Raw genomic sequence first — 19,470 nt, forward strand, 5'->3', positions numbered from 1 at the left:
TGACCTTCCATTAAGAGGCAAATTACAAGACAAGCTGTATCCTTCAGACTCTTACTCCTCTTTTGGCATGCCTCTTCTTTTCCACCCCAATTTAATGGTGGAAATCTTTAACGTGCAACCCTTGAACGGTGGCTCTAGGTCTCAGGAAGCCAGTTTGCCACCCTATTAGAAGTGGACCTGTCCTGGGGATTTTTCTTGGGAGTGCTTGGCCTCCTTGCTGTGCGTGTGTATGTCTATGCCTGACACATAATAAGCAGTCATCCTTCTTGGAATGCCTCTCTGGCTTGATACTCCTAGCCTGTGCTGCTAAAATCAGAATATAATTACAACTGATCCCTCGTTAGAAAATCAAATTAAGCCATAGCCTGTTGAGGGAAGCCAGTTAGAGAAAAACGGCTCTGGGGGTCTTCTGCATAGAGATGTGTGCTGTCTGTGAGCTTGGTAATTGCGAGAGTGATTTAAAAGAAAGGAAGCTGTTAGGACTCCAACTTCCCACCCTCTCTTCTCTCAGCCCTTGAGTATTGACTTTTGAGATTAATTTGCAGCACCTTGGGCTGAGTATTGGGGTGGATGCTGGTGTGCCCGATGCTGGTAAGGATGCCCAGCTGGGGAGCCTGCCTGGGCTGCCTTCTGCAGCCACCCTCCACCGTAGCCTCACGGGAGTGGGTCTGTGTGCAGGTGATGTGTAAGTTGTCCTACAGTTTTAGTTGCAAGGGGTTTGAATGTCAACACAAAATTTGAATTTTCCTTTTTCAGTTGTATGCTGGCAAGAGGGATGTGGCAGGGCATTGCAGAGTGAGATGTGCCCAGTGCCTCCAGTGATTGGTTTCTACCACAGTGAGGGGTTGTGGCAATACATGTGCATTTGTAACACTAGCACAGGGCATCTGAAATAGGAAATGCAATAGGAAGCATCTAACAACTTTGCTACTACTTAAAAAAAAAAAAAAAAAAGAGAAATAGTGAGCTAATAGAAAACTGAGCCATGGTGCTGAGATCTTTTGAAGACCTGCTTTCTTCCCCCACCTTATTGAGATCTGTTGTCTATTGAAGCAGTTCTCTGCTGTGTTAGAATCCCAAATGCAGTCTTAAAGTCAGAACCAGAATTCAAAACTGTGCTTTTTAACTTTCTCAGTTTGGTTAATGAGACTAGGCTGTTGGAAGATGAAGTTTTCAATGGGCTGAAGGGGCAGTCTTATTTCTCAGAGTTTGTGTGTATGTTTACCTTTGAAAAGACCTTTGTACTGACATACCCAAACATCAAGGATTTGTTAGCCTGGAAGGTTCTGTTATTACAACACGTCTATTGTGGAAAACTTTCTATATAAACTGTGACACAAATAATAAGCACTGCACAGCAATTGTCATCATTCCTTGGAAGTGAGTGGATGTTTTCATATCTGGGATGGCAGCTTCAAAACTTGAGTTGTCTCACAGCTGTGCTTTTAGGAGCAAACCTAAGACTGCCTCCATCTTCTAGTGTAGTTCCTTATTTAAATGTCAGAGTGGTTCACTGAAGTTTGTGTATAGAGGGCTTCGATAGGAAAAAGATTTCCCAAATGGGTGTCCTCTTGAAATGGTTGTGCTGCCTGCTGGTATTGCAGCTGCGTGTGTAGCAGACTGATGCTTTTAGCCACATCAGTTGAAATGAAAGCACAAGTGGGGAGAAGCACATTCTAGTAGTGAGGGATTATAAAATAAGCCTTTACTGTACATGGGCCTTGTGGTGCATTTCCTGAAACAGATTAACACAGCTGCGTAAATGAGAAAAGCATCCTGGATATACAAGTGAGTTTACCAATCCAGTGCTGCCTTTGAGAACCCTGTTTTACTGAAAGTAACATTTTAAGCTTGTACGTGGTTTCAAGAGGTTCTGCCTTTGCACGGCTTTTCTTTATTCTCTTTCCCTGAAGCCATTTCAGTTTACTGTGAGTTTTCTTTTTTAGAACTTATTATTTTTGGAAAGCGTTCTGGAACATTTTGTGCATATGGTCCTCTGTAAATGTGCTGTTGTACTGATTAAAGCTGAAAGTATGAAACCTAGCCTTTCTGATGCAGTGCGGCAGGGGGAAAATGCTGAAACAATAGTTTCCAAAGAGAGTGCTTTTCCAAGTAAAGACATAAAAAAAAAATCAAAACTGGGAAAGATTGTGGGAGATGTATTCTCCACTATCGCCCAGCCTCTACTTTTTCCCATGGATTGCATAGATACCAGTATGCTAAAAAAAAAAAAAAAAGATAATCCCTTAAAGAAGATCCAGCATTTTTTTTTTTTTTTATAACTGGTTTCTCTTCATTCACTGGTGATGTGATCCCATTGCTATAAGCATCTTTGTAATAGCACAGAAATCTGCCATGCATTGGAGTTGTGTGCATTAACCTGTCTAACTCTTCATCCTGCCCCTTCATGTCTCTGCTTTTCCTTCCTACTGGTGCCAGGAAGTTGACAGCCTGCCCATAACTGGCTGCTTCTTCCTTTTTTGGAAGGACAGTCGGATTTTGATCTCTTATCTTTCTCTTCCCAAGTAAAACAGAAGAAGTTTCTACTGAAATTCTGTGACTTTCAAGGAAACTTCTTAAAGTTTGGGGAGCTAATGATATCTAGGGCTTTGTTTCAGACTTACCAAGGCAAGGAACATTAGATTTTTTTATTATTTTTTTTCAGTCTTAAAATTTAAATCTTCTGTGACTGTGTCAGACTTGGCATGACAACCGTGGTACTTGGAAATGAGGAAGGATCCTGACAAGACCGAGACTGTTTCCAACAATTTGTTGTCTGACTGTTTCTAAAAGTATGAGTGATATTTACAAGGGTGAAAGCCAGGTCCTAGAGCAAGCTCTGCTGTGGTGCCCTCTTTGCTGTGTCACAGGATGGGAAAGCAAGTCAATTCAACAGAAAACATTTTGTGGCTTAAAGACTATGATGTGAAACATTACTCCATGTTGATGTAGGAAAGTACCTTGCTAACAGTTTGTCCTCTGCAGCTGGGTGTCTGACGCAGGCTGTCCTGAAGTGAAGTACATCTTTTTGGAGGCTTACTCTCATGTCCTCTTGGGAAGATGGAACTTAATGCTGCAGTGCACGTATTTATTTAGAACACCAGCATGGCTGGTTGGTTGGTTCTTAAATCTTTATTATAGCATGCAAAAGGATGGCAGTTTAGACTGTAGGAGATGCAAATCTGTGACCTGTGACTGACAATGGTGTAGCAATGGACTTCTAAAGCGTGCAATGAAAATATGTTTGCTCTGGTTTTCCTTGAGGGATCCAGGAGCCCCTCACTTGGTTGATTTATGCCCAGTTAATTCATCCTTCATACAAAATGTCTTCAAATGCCCAGATTGTGGTTCTCAAGGGGATACTGCAAAGAAAATGGTTGGAACCTGAGGTGTCATCTTCTTTCTGGTGCTTCTTGGATGTGCCCAAGTGTTTCTTGGGCCTCTTTTCTTGTTCATTTTCAGAGGCTGGATAATTAGGAACAGAGGAATCTGGCAAGCAAGGTGTCCTGAGCAGCGGCAGTGTGTTGGGGTGCTTGTTATGCTTAAAAATTGCCCTGTGCCTCACACTGGGCTGAGGAATGGTAAACCATTTGGGGTTAATTCACAACTGACTTCAAAGTTTCTGTCACACAATGGACATCGAAGAGAACTGATACTACCCCTCTTTCCCCTTGGCCACCTTGCACCTCTTCTTTGTAGAACTGAAAGTCTGATCCTTCCTTAGAAGGAGCTGCAGCTTGTTTGCTCCACTCAGGAACATCTCTGAGCCCGCTGTGCATTTCTCTTTGGGCTGCAGCAGGGGAGAAGCTGATTCACAAAGGCTTGTACCCAGCTGCTGGCATGGAAGGGAAATAGATGGAGGAAGGAAGTGGTGCCTGCCTTCAGCCCACAGAAAAATATGCTTGGCTAACCTCAGGATGAATTCTTGAGGAACGTCAAGTGAGATAAGGAGGCAAGCGAGGGAGGGGTGCAAAAGCATTACCTAGATGTAAACAGGACTTTAGACTGTGATGCAAAGGATAGAGAGGAGGAGGCTGGGAAAATAAGCTATGCAAATCGGTGAATCTTGCAGGTTTATTCACTTGGGGTAGGAATGTTGGTGTGACTTTCCCAGTTGTAAGGGACTGGTTATCTGGTAGTGAAAAATGCAGTTTCCTGGCTTAGAGCTTCAGTGCATCTTAGTGGGCCTGTGGAGAGTTAGGCACATGCCATTTATCAGAGATTAAAACAAAATTTCAGAATTTAGCTGTCTATCGGGATTCTTTCTGAGCAAAGAAGGATGTTCCCCCTTGAAAATGGGAATTCTGCATTACCAACAGGTGGGCTGGTGTTGTGATGCAAAGGACAGAGAGGAGGAGGCTGGGAAAATAAGCTATGCAAATCGGTGAATCTTGCAGGTTTATTCACTTGGGGTAGGAATGTTGGTGTGACTTTCCCAGTTGTAAGGGACTGGTTATCTGGTAGTGAAAAATGCAGTTTCCTGGCTTAGAGCTTCAGTGCATCTTAGTGGGCCTGTGGAGAGTTAGGCACATGCCATTTATCAGAGATTAAAACAAAATTTCAGAATTTAGCTGTCTATCGGGATTCTTTCTGAGCAAAGAAGGATGTTCCCCCTTGAAAATGGGAATTCTGCATTACCAACAGGTGGGCTGGTGTTTTAGAAACTTTCATGAGAAAGAGGAAGGTGAAAGTTAAACCAAGATATTTACATGAAAGAAACAGATGGATTTGCCGGTCATAGGCCAAACCCTGTGGCACAGCTGGGGAATGAGGAAGGATACCCAACAACTCAGGTCCCTCTACACATTGCAATCAGGTCTTGTTTTGCAGGAGAATGTGCAATGATTCCAGTGTCTGGAATAAGCAGCTCAATCTGCCCTAGCAATTCCTCTCTGTAGCAGGGGATATGTGCAGTTCAGCCCTCTGCTTTGCTATGCCTGTGCTATACAGAAATCTGCCTTTTTATAATTCAAAGATGAAGGTGTAAAATGAAGCTACCAAACACCCATGTTCTAAGTCATCTGATTCCTCTGTGTGTGTGTGTGAAGTGTTACATGGGTTGTTTGGTTTTTCTTATTTTCTCTCTTCCTCTTCTACCTTTTCCAATTATCCTGGATAACTGAGAGTTGGCTGTGCTGAAAAGTCAGATGATTAAGATTGTTCTAAACTGCAGGTAACTCTGAATGCTTTGGGTTTTTTCTTTATGTCTAGTTTAACTGAACAGTTTAATTGAACTGTGAAGTTATCCCAAAAATGTTAAAAATACAATTCTGTTTCTAAAAGCTTTCAATTAAACAGGTTTAGCTACAGAAAGTAAATAGATTTTAGAGATTTCTTTCCTCTGCTGCCACTTGGACTTTATTTTTCTGTAATTTTTCTTACTAAGCAGCCAAGAGGATGACTTTTTTGTTTTAAAGCTTGACTGCTCATTGAAAGCAGATAAAATAAGAATACAGCACAACCAGCAACTAAGAGTGAAGGTTAAATCCTCCGAATCACACTGCTCGCATTAGGTTCCACCTACAGCATGTCCATGAGGCAAGAACAATCCTTGTACTCAGCCTTTCAAAAGGTATGCTGTGCACACCCATCACTCATCCCGCTGCCAAGATCTTTCCTGTGTGCGTTCAAGAGATAACAAACAATTTCTGAGTGTTATTCTGTGAGGGGGAAACTATGTGAATAAAATAGAGATTTCTGATGTGCGTGAGGATAACTAATTTTCTTTTGGCAAGTTTTGAGTATGGTATTTAAAAGCAAGCCAGTAGCATTCCAAACATACTGAACACTTCCCTAAATAAACCCTGAAGAATCTATGTTGAAGACCAGTTTTCTAGAAAGGGTGACACAGGACATAGCTGTGCCAGGCATCTTGAGCAACTGGACACCCTCAAAATGTCCTGTCTACCCCACTGACATCCCATGCTCTTGGTATACCAGAACTACATGAGTCTGGTTCTCTTTCATGTCCTCAGCATATGACCTTCCAAAGAACACATTTCCATGGGGACCTAGGAGTCCTGCTATGACAAAATAGGGAGAAATCAGAAAATTAGTCATAACCCTGGGAAAATGTATGCATGCTTACGAAGGGAACTTGGATCAAGGGATGTGAGTTGGCAGCTTCTGAAGGTCTAGAAGATAACACGGCAGAGGTCCCCGAACAGCTTAGCTTAGAAAAAGCTCCTATCATATGCGAGTGCATCATCTTTGGAAAAGTCTGATTGTGGTTTAAAAGCGAGCAGGAAGTCTGGCCTGTGTGGTTTCAGGGGAGGCTGATGTCGGCTTCAGGGAGTTCCTGTAGAAGCAAACTACTGCTTGTTGTGCGAGCAGGGCTGGCCATGCCGTGAGGGGGACTCATGCTGAAGCATCACTGGGAAGGCTGCTTGATGACAAGGCTTCAAGAAAAGAAGGAGCCTGGTATGGCTGTAACTCAGCAGCCGTGAGTACTTTTCCCCTTGTTCACAGCATTCCCTGAGGAAGGTGTGTGGCTATTGACTTTGAGGCCATAAAGGATGGTTTATTTTCTTATCCGTACTTAGTAGGTGTTTTTCAAAGTGCACATTAAAAAGAAAGCAAAAGAAATACCTCTGTTGACTGATTTACTGTTAACAGAGAAGAGTCTCCCCTCCCCTCCTTATGGTATTTATGGGAACTGCTGGCTCTTCTAAATATTATCTTTGAAAACATCTCTGTTTAAACTTAATCCTCCCATAACCCTGCAGCCTAGGCTGTGGCATGTGGAACAGGTCTGAAGTGTCCTCGCTCCGTACACTCCTGCTACTGTCAGCTCTGCCTCGTTGTTTCTAGGATCCATTAAAGAAACCAGCCTGTTCCTTAATGCTGCATGTAAACAGGCAATCGCCTTGATGCACGTGGACCCACGAATGGTTAAGCTATCTCCCTGAGAGCGTGTCTCTGACAAACATGTGTGCTCTGCAGCACACTCCAGTTGACTTCTGGAGGTGGAGGCCTGAAGAATTGTTATGAAAGCTGCTTCCCCCTGAGCTGTAGGTATGAGGAATGTGCTAAATCAACAGTCAACTTTCAGAGAATTGAATGTCTGTCTAAATAGCTTACCAACCACCGGCTCCCTCTGGGAGGAAAGGATACCTTCTTATCTAGCCAGAATCTCTTTCATCTTCTAATTTTGCCAAGGAAAAGTAGAGGCTGGGAACAAGTTTTGTAACTTGCCCGAAGCCTGAGGGAGGATCCTCGCAGGCGGTACCTGTGCCCATTGTCTCCTAACAATTCGGAGGGGTTTATCGATGCTATCTTTCACTAAATGGTTTTGCTACCTTTGTGCCTCCTTCAAATCCTACACTGAACTAAATCAGCTTAGTGGGATGTTACTGGAGGCGTAGCAGTAGCAATTTACAGCATTCCTTGTGGGGCAGCCCTGTGCCTCTGACAGACAGGTTCCTTGATAACCTGGGACTGAAGCGACTCGGTAGCTGAAAAGACATGGGGAAACCATGCCCGACTTTAGAAGAAAGGAGGGAAACAGCACTGTGCTTTGGAGCAATCTGTTAGTGAATTGAGAATAAGCAATAATTGATTCCCCCAGAAGATATTCTTGGTTTAGGTATCTCTAATTAGATTGTTGTTCAGAGTCCAGAATTGAACTGCTGGCTTCCACGTGCAATCTTTGGGCGAGGAAAACGCCTCTGGGGCAAGGCAGCACACCTCTGGCGGCTCAGCAAATTCTGAGATAATTGCATGCCCTCTTCCCTACCTCTCCTTCTGGCCACTGATATGTCACCAGCGAGCACTGGTCCAAGGACAGGGAAGGGCACCTTTAAAAGATACCTTGGCAAGACTTGTGGAGTTTGTTATACTAATGAGGCTTTATTAAGTTGGAATGGGGAAGACAGACCTGTATTGATCTAATCAGAAGGGCCATTTGCTGAAGGGGGTGCATTGCTTTGTCAGAGCTGTAATTCAGTGTAGAACAGTGACTCTTACAAGAAAGCGGCCAGCTGTCGGCCTGGAGTGTAAGCTGGATGCTGGCCTCTTCCAATTGAATATGAACTTAAAATTCATGCGGGTGACCTAACTTGAGAGGAGGGGACCGATGTACAGCCTAGCTGGCTTGGCTTTCTTCACAGAGTATTTTTTTCATTCTGTGGTTTAATTGTTGCTGAAGGAATTCTAGCAGGTGAGTGACAGCATCCTTATTCCTTTCTGCATGGTAGCAGTTGGGTGAACAAAGCATTGGCTCCTTGTCTGTGAAAGGTATGAGAAATCTATAGGCGGTGCTAGAGGCATAGAGTGGGACAGCTTCATTTCTCTCCCTCCCCCTCCAAATCAAGCAAGAAACAAAAGGGGCAGACACAGAGTTTATTGTAGCATCAGCTCCAGACTTGCCACATGGCAGTTTAAATGTCATCTTGAAATGATATTTCAAGTCGGGGGTGTATGCAGACAGAGAATTCTTCTCTGGTAGAGACTAATTGACTCGAAAGATCCAAATCTTAAAGATAGCCCTTTTGTGAAGGAAATATGAGCAAAGTAGTGACATGGAACTAAGGAAACCCTCTTCACTAGAATGGCTTCCAGGTTTCATGGCAGATCTACATATTCCCTCCCATAATGCAGCTTCTTTTTGGCATGAGTAATTGGAAATGTGAGTTGTGGCTGTTTGAGATGTGTGTTTCTCTGGTCAGCGCTGGCATGTTGACTTCCATCTCAAAAGTACTTAAGGATCTGAAAGGCATACTGTCTTCCCTTAGGTGTAGGAACACCAAGTCTCCCATCTCTTCTCATGGGGTACCAAAGAGTACGATACCCACCTTTGCACCTCTCAGGTTTACATGGAGTTATCCAGCAGTTTTGAATTTCTATGGGAAACTTGCTGAAAAAAATAAAAAATCCTCCTTCAGTATAAATACCCATTTAACTGGAGAAGATGTGGCTGAATGGTATTTCCCTCAAAATTGAAAGTGTTGCTGTGGTCAAGTGTAAAGAAACATTAGTTTCTGCAATTTTTTTTTGTTTCCCTGAGAGCTTTAGGTGTTTGTGTAAGGAGTAACAGGACAGAAGTGTTGAAATGTGTCTCCACGTGGTTTGTTTATTTGTTGGTTTTGGTTTGTTTCTTTTTCACTCCATCACTCACCCGGTTGTCTTTATCCCAGTTTTCTCCTTTCTCCTTTATAAAACCACTAAACACAGATATTTTTTAGTCCCAACTTTTCTTTGATGAGCATTGTAGTCATTCATGATGTTGTTCATCCAGGTCCAAAGTTACCATTGGAGGCCTTGCAGGCTAAAACCAAAGTAGGTTGGTGGGGCATTTATTCTGCTGGGTCTTTTTCCTTCATTTAAAATAGGGCTTCAACTTTGTGCTTTCTTGATTTCCCGACTGTGCTTTGTGTGTTTGTGTACAAGTTTGTTTTTCCTGTGCCAGTGCCTGATAGGCTGTGGCGGAATCCCTCAGTCCTCAGGTATGAGCAGTGTCACATCCTGCAGTTTTAATTGCTATGCTCTGAACTGTCAGAACATTATACCTGAGGTTTGCAAGCTGTTTTACATTCCTCCTCGTAAGCGTGTGTTTGCCTGCCTGCTGGCTGGCTGTCAGCTTTGCTGTGTCTCTCCAGGTGGTGGAAGAAGCATTTGATTTATTTATCCTTGCTGTCTAGTACAGTCTGCTGTGTCTTTGGAGACCTTCTGAAAAGTGGTGGGGGTGTAGGAGGGCTGGCTCTCTTGAAGTTATTTTGAAACAGATTCTCCAGATGCGATATTCTCTGGGTTGTCTTGAAAGGAAAAGCTAAATTTAATTGTAAGTTAGGCAGGCTTCATACCTGGAATATTAGAGGGTGAGTGAAAAGTTCTGGTCTCTCTATAATGCAGCTCCTTTTAGTATTTTCTGTGCAGAAGATTGTCTTTTCTGCTCCTGTTGCCTTGTGAACTGTGAATACTTGTTCTAGCATTTAGGAATCTCGCCACACAAAGGGTTGCTTTTGTTTGTTTCTGAATTTTCCCTTTTCCCCTTCTTTCCAGATGATGTAGGTGTTTGGCTCAACACTTAGTGTTTCTTTCTTTGTCTTTGTTTTTTGTAGACCAAGGTGCTCCTGATCAACCAGATATTTCGGGAATTTTTAAAAAAAGAAACTTTGGTGGTTAAAAGATGTGCCATGGAATGGTAGCACCAAAGAGCAACACAGGATCGTCTCTTGCCTTGACTAGCCATGGGTTATTTCTTCTGCTAGTTACCTTTGGTACCTTTATCTTGGAAACACAGGCCACAGGTAAGTGAAACGTTTGCATATGCTGCAAGGAGGGGGAGATGTATAAGTATGGAGGTGGGCTTATGTTTTTATGAGGAAGCTGGTGATGTTTGATGCGTTTGTATACATCTTTCAATACTCACAGGGAATCTTTCATTTCTGCTTGTTAAGTAAAGGGCAGTGTCTGAACCGAACGGGTCTTACATATTAGTAAATAAATGCATGTCCTTTACTCTGTCATTTGATTCTCCCAGGTTTTTTTCCCTTCCATTCTCATCCCTTCACTGCATCTGGTCTGTCACAAGAGCAGGATCACGTTTTGAGTAAAAGTCTCATGTAGACACTCAAATCCGTATGCCCTGTAGCAACTGCTCGTGTGAAGTAGTTTTGGAAGCACAGACTGTCTTCAGCTCTTTGCACAGCTGATGAATCTGTTCGGTGTTTCCGTGTGTGCTATCTTCTGACACCCCAGCACCTGCTAACTGCATCCCTCTACGAGATCCTCTTTGCTGCTTGAGTTTCCCCTCCTCACCTTTCAAACTTCTTTATGTTTATCTGATGGACAAGAGTGGTGAATAATGTAAATAGCACTGCAGTGAGATTATATGTAAAATGTCAGCAGAGGTGAGGGAATTTGCCTTTTAGAAATGAGTGGAAGAAGAAAAATATACTGGATATTCACAAGGTACTACATGATGTGAAGTATTTGTTTATTTACCCAGTGTAGACTAAAATATGTCTTTTCTCTCAGACCAGCCATGATGTAGTTTTTGTCTGTAGAGAGAGGCCTGATTGTAAGTGGCGTGGGATGGAAGGAATAACTCTGTGTGCTTTTGCACAGAACTTTAAAGGAACTTAGTCCCTAAAGGCACGTAGATTGCAACAGCTGCTGAAGTCAAATGTAGACCAACAGCTTACCTTGGAAAACAAAACCTCAGTACTCAATGTAATTCTAAAAAGTCCTATTTATTTGATATATCATGGCACCAGAGAATGTCCCATGACTAACACTCTTCAGCATCAGTGAAGCCTGAATTGGCCTTTGTGTGATAGAGCAGAATAAATGTTAGTTGCCAGATGCACTCAAAGCTGAGGTGATCCTATATGGAAAAGTCTGCTGGTGCTGGAAACTGCTGGAGGAGGAGTTGATTTCCTTTTAGTATTTCTGGCTCTTTGAGTTGGAAGGGAGAGGCTGCTGAAATCAGATATGCCCAACTTGTATATCTTCCATGCCTGATTTTTGGCTTTGTATGTAATGAGGAATGGGGGCAGGGGGGCATACAGGAGAGAGTGACAAATTGGCAAGAACTGATAGTGAGAGTGGGAAAGGGACATGGTCTCTTTGGATCTAATCTGTCCATGTTTTTTTCCAGTCTTGCTGTTGTTTGGGATAGTGTTGCTGCCTCATTTCGGATGTAGGCCGGTCAGATATGCCTCCCAGCCTGGGGCAGGAGTGCACCATTCCTGTCTGAAACTCCCATTACACACTGCAGCACCTTCAATTGAGTCTGTAATCAGTATGCAAATGTCTTGTGCTCCATGGGGCTGCTGAGTGGGGAAAGGCAGCCACAATACTGGAAAGCCTTTTTAGTATCATTTCTGAGGCATCCAGCGACATTAACAAAAGCGCTGGTTAAGCATGTCAGAGGATCTGAGAGTGGGTTTGCATTGTTTCCCTTTCTGTGTTTCTTTTGCTTCGGGACCTGAAACCAGCTGTGGTAAACTGATCAAGGCAGATCATCAGCTAAATAGGATTACGGTGGCTAGGCATGAACCATTTCCTACAGGGGAAGTGAGAAAGTAAGTGCATGTGGAGGGGAGCCCGAGATCATAGCAGAGGGCAAGATGTGCAGGGGAACAAATCCTGGGGGAGGGGAAGTGTTTTACTGAGGAGCACTTCCATATACAGTTTTTCTGAGACTGGGAGGTAGCAACCCAGCTGCCGGTGCTGGGAGGGATGGGGGTGATCTGGGATGCATCATGGTCCCGGAGAACTGCACCTGCGGCAGCACGCCAGCCATGAGGAACGTTAATGAGCAAGTCAGCCGAGGAGCGGGGAGCCAGATGGAGAAACAAAGAACACTGGCGAGGCGCTTGGAAAATCATCTTTCCCTCATCTTTGTCCCCCAGCCACCCACCATCCTCACTTTATTACTTTACATAGCAAAATCATTCAGAGCAGGCAGAGCAAAGCGATGTTAACACGAAGCAAGAGATTGTATTAAATCTCTTGGTGGTAATGCTTATCTTGAATGCGGGGCCAACGTGACATGCTCACAATTGCTACAAAAGCTGAAGAATGTTCTCATAAAAAGACAGACAAGCATGGAGACAATGGCTGGCTCAGCTCTGAGTGAGAAAGCAGAGTTTGTGATTCATATGTCTAAAACCATATGATGTGTATTGTATTGCAATAATTTTGCTATTTAGAAATTCTATTCTTGAGTTCCAGGAGGCTTAGAGATATATTCATGTTCTGGGCAGAAATGTATTCTCTTTGCCACATGGTTAATGCAGAGGGCAGACTCATTTCCAGTCAGCAAGCATCTGGTCTGTGCTCTGGTAATAAATTGATTTTATTTATGCATGGATTTTTAAGGAAAATCTTCAGTGCTTTGTCTCAAGCAATCTATCCAAAGTATGGTAAGTTGCTTAGTCACTAAGCACACTGCAGAATTTGGGGAAACTGCTCCCTTTTCACAGGAAGATATCCATAAACATAAAAATAACTGCTGTGCACATTTCAACACAGAAAAAACACGGCATTTGGTGATGGGCAAGCAGCAAAGCTATGTGAGAAGAGGAGGATTTACCGAAATTTCAGTGCTGTTCAGAAATATTTTTTTGAGCTTTATCACTGTTAGGCCTTTTTTCCCTGTCTGGCAAGTTCTCTGAGATTAGTTGGGCGAATTAATGAAGGAATGAGCAGGCAAGGAGACTTGGAAAGCAAGGCCCTGAAATGCCGAGGCGTAGTTCTTTGTCTGTCTCTTCTGTTTTCTTTGGGGGTTCATCTGGAATGTAGTTAAGAGCTGGGGTGCTTAGTAGATAGAGTTGGGGAATTTTTGAGGTATTGGAGGGGAACAGTAGCAACCATTTTGTGTGCTTTTCTACATATAACGTTTCTCCATTCTTCCTTTGTTGCTGTGATTTTATTTATTATTTTTTTTCCCCTCCATTCCACCTCTGGCCTTTAAGGTTATTCCCAAGCTCTCAAAGGCCTTGTGTTTATATCTCATTCACAATGGTCCTCCTGTCTAGCCAGGCTATTTTCGGAAGGATGACAGCGGATCAGAATAAGTTGTTCATTAAATTTTAACATGTAGTCTCTAAAATACTCTGAAAGCTTCCTACCATTTATGTTCCAAATGGTGTAATCACTCTCAGATTCATAACCAGCTCTGTCAGAAACCTATCAAAACATAGGGTGGTCCTTTCATTATTGATAATAGCATCACCTGGTCCTGGGAAATGCAAGTAAAGGTGTTGGTAAAAGTATTAAACATCCGGTATTAAGCAAATATCAATACCCATAAATAAGAGAGTTTAAATATTAACCTTTAAAAATTAATAACAACCCAGGCTCGGTGAATCTAAGTCCATTTAGATTTAGACGCAGCCTGATTTTTGTTGACTGGTCACGTGTGGAAACGCTATAAAGCTAGCTCTTTAATTTCTAGGATTGCCATTAAAGTGATAAATTGAGCTTGAATAAACTGAAACGACTTCATTCCTGTGTGTTGTCTCTGACGCAAATGCAGCCAATCTGCTGCTTGCTGTTCTAAGGTCTTTTCAGTGCCAAGGTTATTCTGCACAGAAGCTCTTGGATACCGCTGGTATTTGTTTGCTTTGCATAGAACAGCTTGTTAGAGCGCACTCCAGTCATTGAGCAGATTCAGACTTGTTCCTATTCTTTGGGAATCTGTGCAAAGCAGAGGTTTCCTTTGTCTCTAATTACGCAGCTGAAAGGAAGGCTGCAGGGATTCAGCTAGGGATGAATTCAGTGGTCATGAAAACAAGGACACTATAACATTGGATGGCCAGACGGAAATGTGGGAGGGGTTGTACGTGAACACAGGATCTTGATTCTAACCCGCGTGCTTCTTGTTTGGAGAAATTACAGGGTCAGCCCAAAGATCTGTGTAGCTCTCCATGGAGAGAAGGGGGAGCGGTTTCAGGTACAATTCCTCTTTCCAGTCCCTTTGGAGAGAGCTTAGTAAGAGCAGAATAGTATGGAAAAGCATGGTGAGGAGCTTCAGAATAGTGGCCAGGCTGAAAAGATGGCTAGGAAGCAGATGCAGAGGGACACAGAATTAGACTATTCAAATAATAATACTCATGCTGTTACTACACTGATCCAGACAGTGCTATTGAAGCAACTGGTTTGAAGGGAATAATAAGGATCTGAAGAAGCCACGCAATTTGTTTAATTTTACCCAATTCTGCTGGCTGAAGGAGGAATAAAAGCAAGCATAATAGTAATCCTAATTTTTCCTTTTGTCTGTCCTAGGTTGGCTCAGCAAATCCAAAGGACCTGCATGTGAGTAGACACGTATTCAGTGTTGTACTATGAGAAATGAATGTGATGTTTTACTGGTTGATATAAGTGGCTGTGAGCCTGGATTCCCATTATACTTTTGTTGTGTTGGACAGGCTGAGATCCATCTCTGTGCCCCATTTCCACTTTTGCCCCTTGCATTTGGGAAAGATGACTGCCCTCAGTTTGAGAGCGAGAGATCAACTTCGTATGTTTCACTGTGATTGAAGGGATCCCTGTGCCTTCTACAGCATTTAACTTCAAATGACTCAAAAAAACCCCAAAACCCAAATAGAATAAATATTTCCTTAGAATGTAGAGAGAGATGCTGCTTGTGAGAGTTTTGAGACGCTGCCAAAGAGGACAGGGAGGGCAAGCTGAGGCAAAAAAACCTTTTGTTTCCTTTAATCAAGGAAGGTGAAGCATGACTCTGGATATATTCTGTTGGATACTCCTGCCTTTCATTTCCTGTGCTTGGAAAAAATCTAAAATCTTTCCTGTGTGCATGTTGTGGATGTACATAACTTTGGGAAGAACTGGGAAGCATATTAGGCTTCTGTATTTGTTCAAAATGTATAAATTTTTGTATAAATCTTTGTTTAACTCTGAAATTTGATCCGTTTAGTCTGAACTTTCCCCTCTCCTCAAAAAAACCCACAAAAAAGCTACAAAAAAACCCCACCCCAACCAAACCAGAACCAAAAAAAAAACCCCAACCAAAAAACCCAAAACAGAATACAGGAACAGAGTCTGAGGGCAATGGATTCATAATGAAAGCCACAACCTACCAAACTTTGGTCTTCAGAGAGTGGGAGTTATGAGAAGAGCTCATCTAAATCCTGGATTTTTATCCAATGCCTGAATTTCACTCCTGCCAAGACTGGCATTACACCTACTGTTAAGGGGCTTTCAATTCTTGGCCATTCATTCCACATAGCAGGAAAATAAGCTGGTTTAGGAAATAACTCAAGAGTTGTCTGGTCCAACTCACCTTAGCTTCTTGGGTTAGGATGAGGAAGATGGAAATGGGTAGAAGCTTCATTGTAGAGGGAAGCAGGAGGGGCGCTGAATGGCATAGTTCGTTCTTCATGAGAAAGTATAAGTGAACTTCAGTCCAAGTTCTGACTCACCACCATCCTGGTGTCCCTTGACAACTGCTGTCCGCTACGTGGAAGATACAGACTTGTCTGTCGTCTTATGCAGCTTCCTATCATTGAGTCCTTCCTCTTTATCTACTTGAGCCAATCATTTGGGAAGAGTTTTTAGGTTTGCTCCTAATCTCATGGGAAAAATCCAAACAGCAGGACAGAGAAAGTTTGCTATCGCCTGGTGCCATTTGACAATTCCTTTGCTGCTTCTGTCCCTTTTGAGTCCTAAACTGGTTGCAATTGCAGATGAGGCATTATATTTTTAGGATATGTTGGATGTTTTTCATCTGTGCAACCCACATCTGCCATTGCTTCTCCAGCCCTTGTGTTCAACTGCAGCAGCACAGGCAGTTGCCACCTCCTGTTTGTGCTGCCAGCTATTGCTGACCCTGCAGTGGGGATGGCAGAAGAAGTAGTAAATTTGCTCTGGAGCTGGGGCAGACTTCAGCCTGGGCTGTTAGTGCAAATACTGCTGGAATAGCTGGTGTGTGTGGTATGTAAAGCTGTGGAGTAGATACATCCTCAGTGTGCTTCCGTGGGTGATAAGGGGCAAACAAGTGGTAGGGCAAGGTGGGTAGCTGAAGACTCGGTCTCAGACTCTTTTGTGGCTGAATCTGTCTTGTTAGGCCCTGTGTTAAGGCCAGAAATCTGTGTCTAGATGAGAGTTGCTAAAACACTGCTGGTAACGAGCTGCTGATAGTCTAGAGTGAAGGCAGGGCGCTGAAGGCACTTGAGCAGCATGTGCAAAATGCTTGTTCCTTCGTGAGAGTAATTGGAACCCAGTGACAGGATTATGGCATTGTCTCAAGAGGTTGTACCTGCTTATCTGTGTGCACTGATCTGCATCTAAAAAAGCATTTTCCTTTTAATCAACTGAAACCTCTGGGGAGCGTTCATCTTTCTCTGCAAGCAGGAATTTCCCTGAGGCTTTGCTTCTGCAAAGCGTTGGAAGACTGTGGAATTGCTTGCTTCCAGATGTCATTGAAGGGATTTGAAGTAACCCCTTAGGTATGGGACCGCTTAGATGAGTTATAGGATGTGCTAGGTGGATTGGGCAAGAGAGGGCTTGTTGCTGAGCTGTTGAAGAATCAAATGAACCTTTTGGCTGGTCTGGTACAGCGGTCCTTTTATTATGGAAGGGGGAGGGTAACTTTTGGAGCTCCTGTGCTGAGAAGACTGCCCAATCTCAAGAGGTTGTGGGGATGCTCCCTCACTGCTTGTGTACCTTGGCCTGCCTGGTGCTGGATGGAGGTGCCTCCTGTGTTCCTCCTCTCTAGGGCCAATGCTGTGAATTCAAGGATAAGTGCATTTATCTGCTTGGCATGGTAAACAGTATTTCAGGGGAAGCAGAAGCCAAAGAATTGAATAGTGGGGTAACAAAAGAGCATCTTTAAAACCCTGCAGACTCAGCATTTTAGGTCTAACTAGCCATCTTTATACAATACGGAAAATCATTCTTGTTAGAGAGTAGGAAGAAGCATTGCTGCTGCTTTTGAGATACATCTCTTAGTTTGCCAGTGAAGGGAGAGGCATGTCTGATTTTAAAAATGTTGCCTTGCTGTTGAGTGAGATAAGCACCTCTGGTGGGCGTTGTCTTGAGTTTTCAGCTCACAAACAAGTAAGAACCATGGTAGGCCTGACGCATGCAGAGTCATAACTAGAAAGCCAGAGGCTGCTGCTGCTTTTCTGGCTTGAAGGAGTATTTTCTATTCCTGAGAAAAAGATCAACATGTTGTATAATGAGTTTTGTGTCAGACATACCCTTAGGCACCCATAAAAAAAACTTGATCAGAAAGAGAATGAAACTGTTTTGTGATCTTACCCATGTTGTTGTTTGGGCAACTTTGCATTTTCTTTTGCTTCTTTTTCCGCAGAGATGTCAGCTGCTGAGACAGCAGGTGAAGTTTTTCTGGTTTAGACAGAACTAGAATATTTTGAAGGAAATGGAGCTATCTGGAACCTCTTCAGGGATAGAAAAGGACTAGAAGTGAATGGAGATTTGTAGGAAGGTGGTAGAATAGATTGAAGGTGAATGAGGATCAGGGGAGAATAAAAGTCTAGGAAGGAGAGGGACACAGGGGTGCAGCAAAACAGGAAGGTGAAGGTTTCCATAGGTGGAGTTCTGAAAAAGATCCCGGTGGTTTAAAAAGCCAATTAGTGGCTGGGTGGTTAAGTAGTGTAAGTCCTGAAAGAAGGTACTGTTTTAGTTATGCAAGCAGAATAGAGTGGTTGAGAAGAGTATGGCCTTGGGAGGGAGTACTGTGGTAGAAATATATGTATGTGTGTGTTTATTTTTTTTAATGGTTAGGTAAAGGTGTCTTAATGCAGGAGGATGCAGGATATGCCTTTACAACATCAGGCTTTTCAGGCTTTTCTATGTGCAGCAGGAGTGACTAATGAGACACTGATAGAGTTGAAGAACTTGAGGGTTACAAAGTGCCTGTGCCCTCCAGGGACTGAAGCTTCAAGGCAGGAATCTCCTGAAGGTGGGAGAAGAGCAGGGTGAAGGTGCCAGTTACTGGAGCATTGGCTGTGTCTGCCCATAGGTGCTCCAACATCCTGTCTGGGGGAGAGAAACTGCAAAACCCCATATAGCAACTGTGTGTGAAACAAGACATAGGGAAGAATTTCAGGTGGAAGTTGCTGCCACATTCAGAGAAATATCTGTAACTTTCTGATAAAGTTCTGCTATTCTTAGTTTGTGTGCAGTTTTATAGTTAAAAGCTGCTTTGCTCTTCTCCCCTGTCCTATGTGTGTTTGGCTGCTACACCCACTGTAGAGGAACCCTTCCTGTAAACAAGATAAAGCTATTAAAGCTGCTCCACCCTGGGTCCTTGTCAACGCCAAGGTATCACTCCCTGCTGGTGGTGTGATGCTTTCTAGGTGGGCTCTGAGTGTCACTGTGTGTGTGAGTTAGGGACTTCTGGTGCTGCCTCTATTCTGGACTACCATCACCCAGATTTATCTTCAGAAGGCTTACCTGATGCTGCAGAGACCTTTAGTAACGTGCTTCTGGTATGCCATACAAACCCCACAGCTGTTGATTTATCCCTGGCTGGGAGAAATGTGGGGACTTTGTTTCTTCTAGCCTGTTCCACTCCTACCTCCAGGAGTACCTTACATGTGCCTGCTGTGGAGCCTGTCTCCAGTAGTGATGGTTTCAGGCCTGCTAACATGCTTCTTAAAAAGGACCAGCACTGTGATACTAAGAAAAGACAAAGGCTTTATCATTTTGAGTGTTTAGGTTCAACTTTCACTTTTTTCTCAACTGAGGAAATGATTCAGTTTTGATATGTAAGCTGAAAAATCTAAACATAGTGACAAGCTGCGATGAATTTGCCTTTGAGTGCAAGTCTTAGAGAAATCCACCAAGATGGCAGATTTGTTTTTCCAGATGTATTCTTTTAATCCTTCACTTCTTTGTCTTTCCCAGCAAGCTAGTCTTGCTGTAAATATTATTGCCAGTAGCCCAAACCAGAAATGAGTCTCACTGTGATGTAGAAATGTGATGTCTTTGAGCTAGCATAATTTTAACCTTCGGGCCTTCCCACTTTGAATCTAT

The 19,470-nt window shown here is 43.2% G+C and overlaps 1 protein-coding gene across 2 annotated transcripts in view; it reads left to right on the plus strand.

Moving 5' to 3' along the window:
- SUSD6 (sushi domain containing 6) overlaps positions 1–19,470 on the plus strand; it is a 100,464-nt gene that overhangs the window by 43,457 nt on the left and 37,537 nt on the right. For both annotated transcript variants that reach the window (XM_014941769.1, XM_014941770.1), the window contains exons 4-5: positions 10,059–10,247; positions 14,734–14,763. In XM_014941769.1, the coding sequence (XP_014797255.1) occupies positions 10,127–10,247; positions 14,734–14,763 (151 nt within the window). In that variant the 5' untranslated portion in view covers positions 10,059–10,126. The remainder of the gene's footprint in view (positions 1–10,058; positions 10,248–14,733; positions 14,764–19,470) is intronic.

Source organism: Calidris pugnax, unplaced genomic scaffold (assembly GCF_001431845.1).
Source record: "Calidris pugnax isolate Ruff unplaced genomic scaffold, ASM143184v1 scaffold56, whole genome shotgun sequence".
NCBI classification, from domain to species: Eukaryota; Metazoa; Chordata; class Aves; order Charadriiformes; family Scolopacidae; genus Calidris; species Calidris pugnax.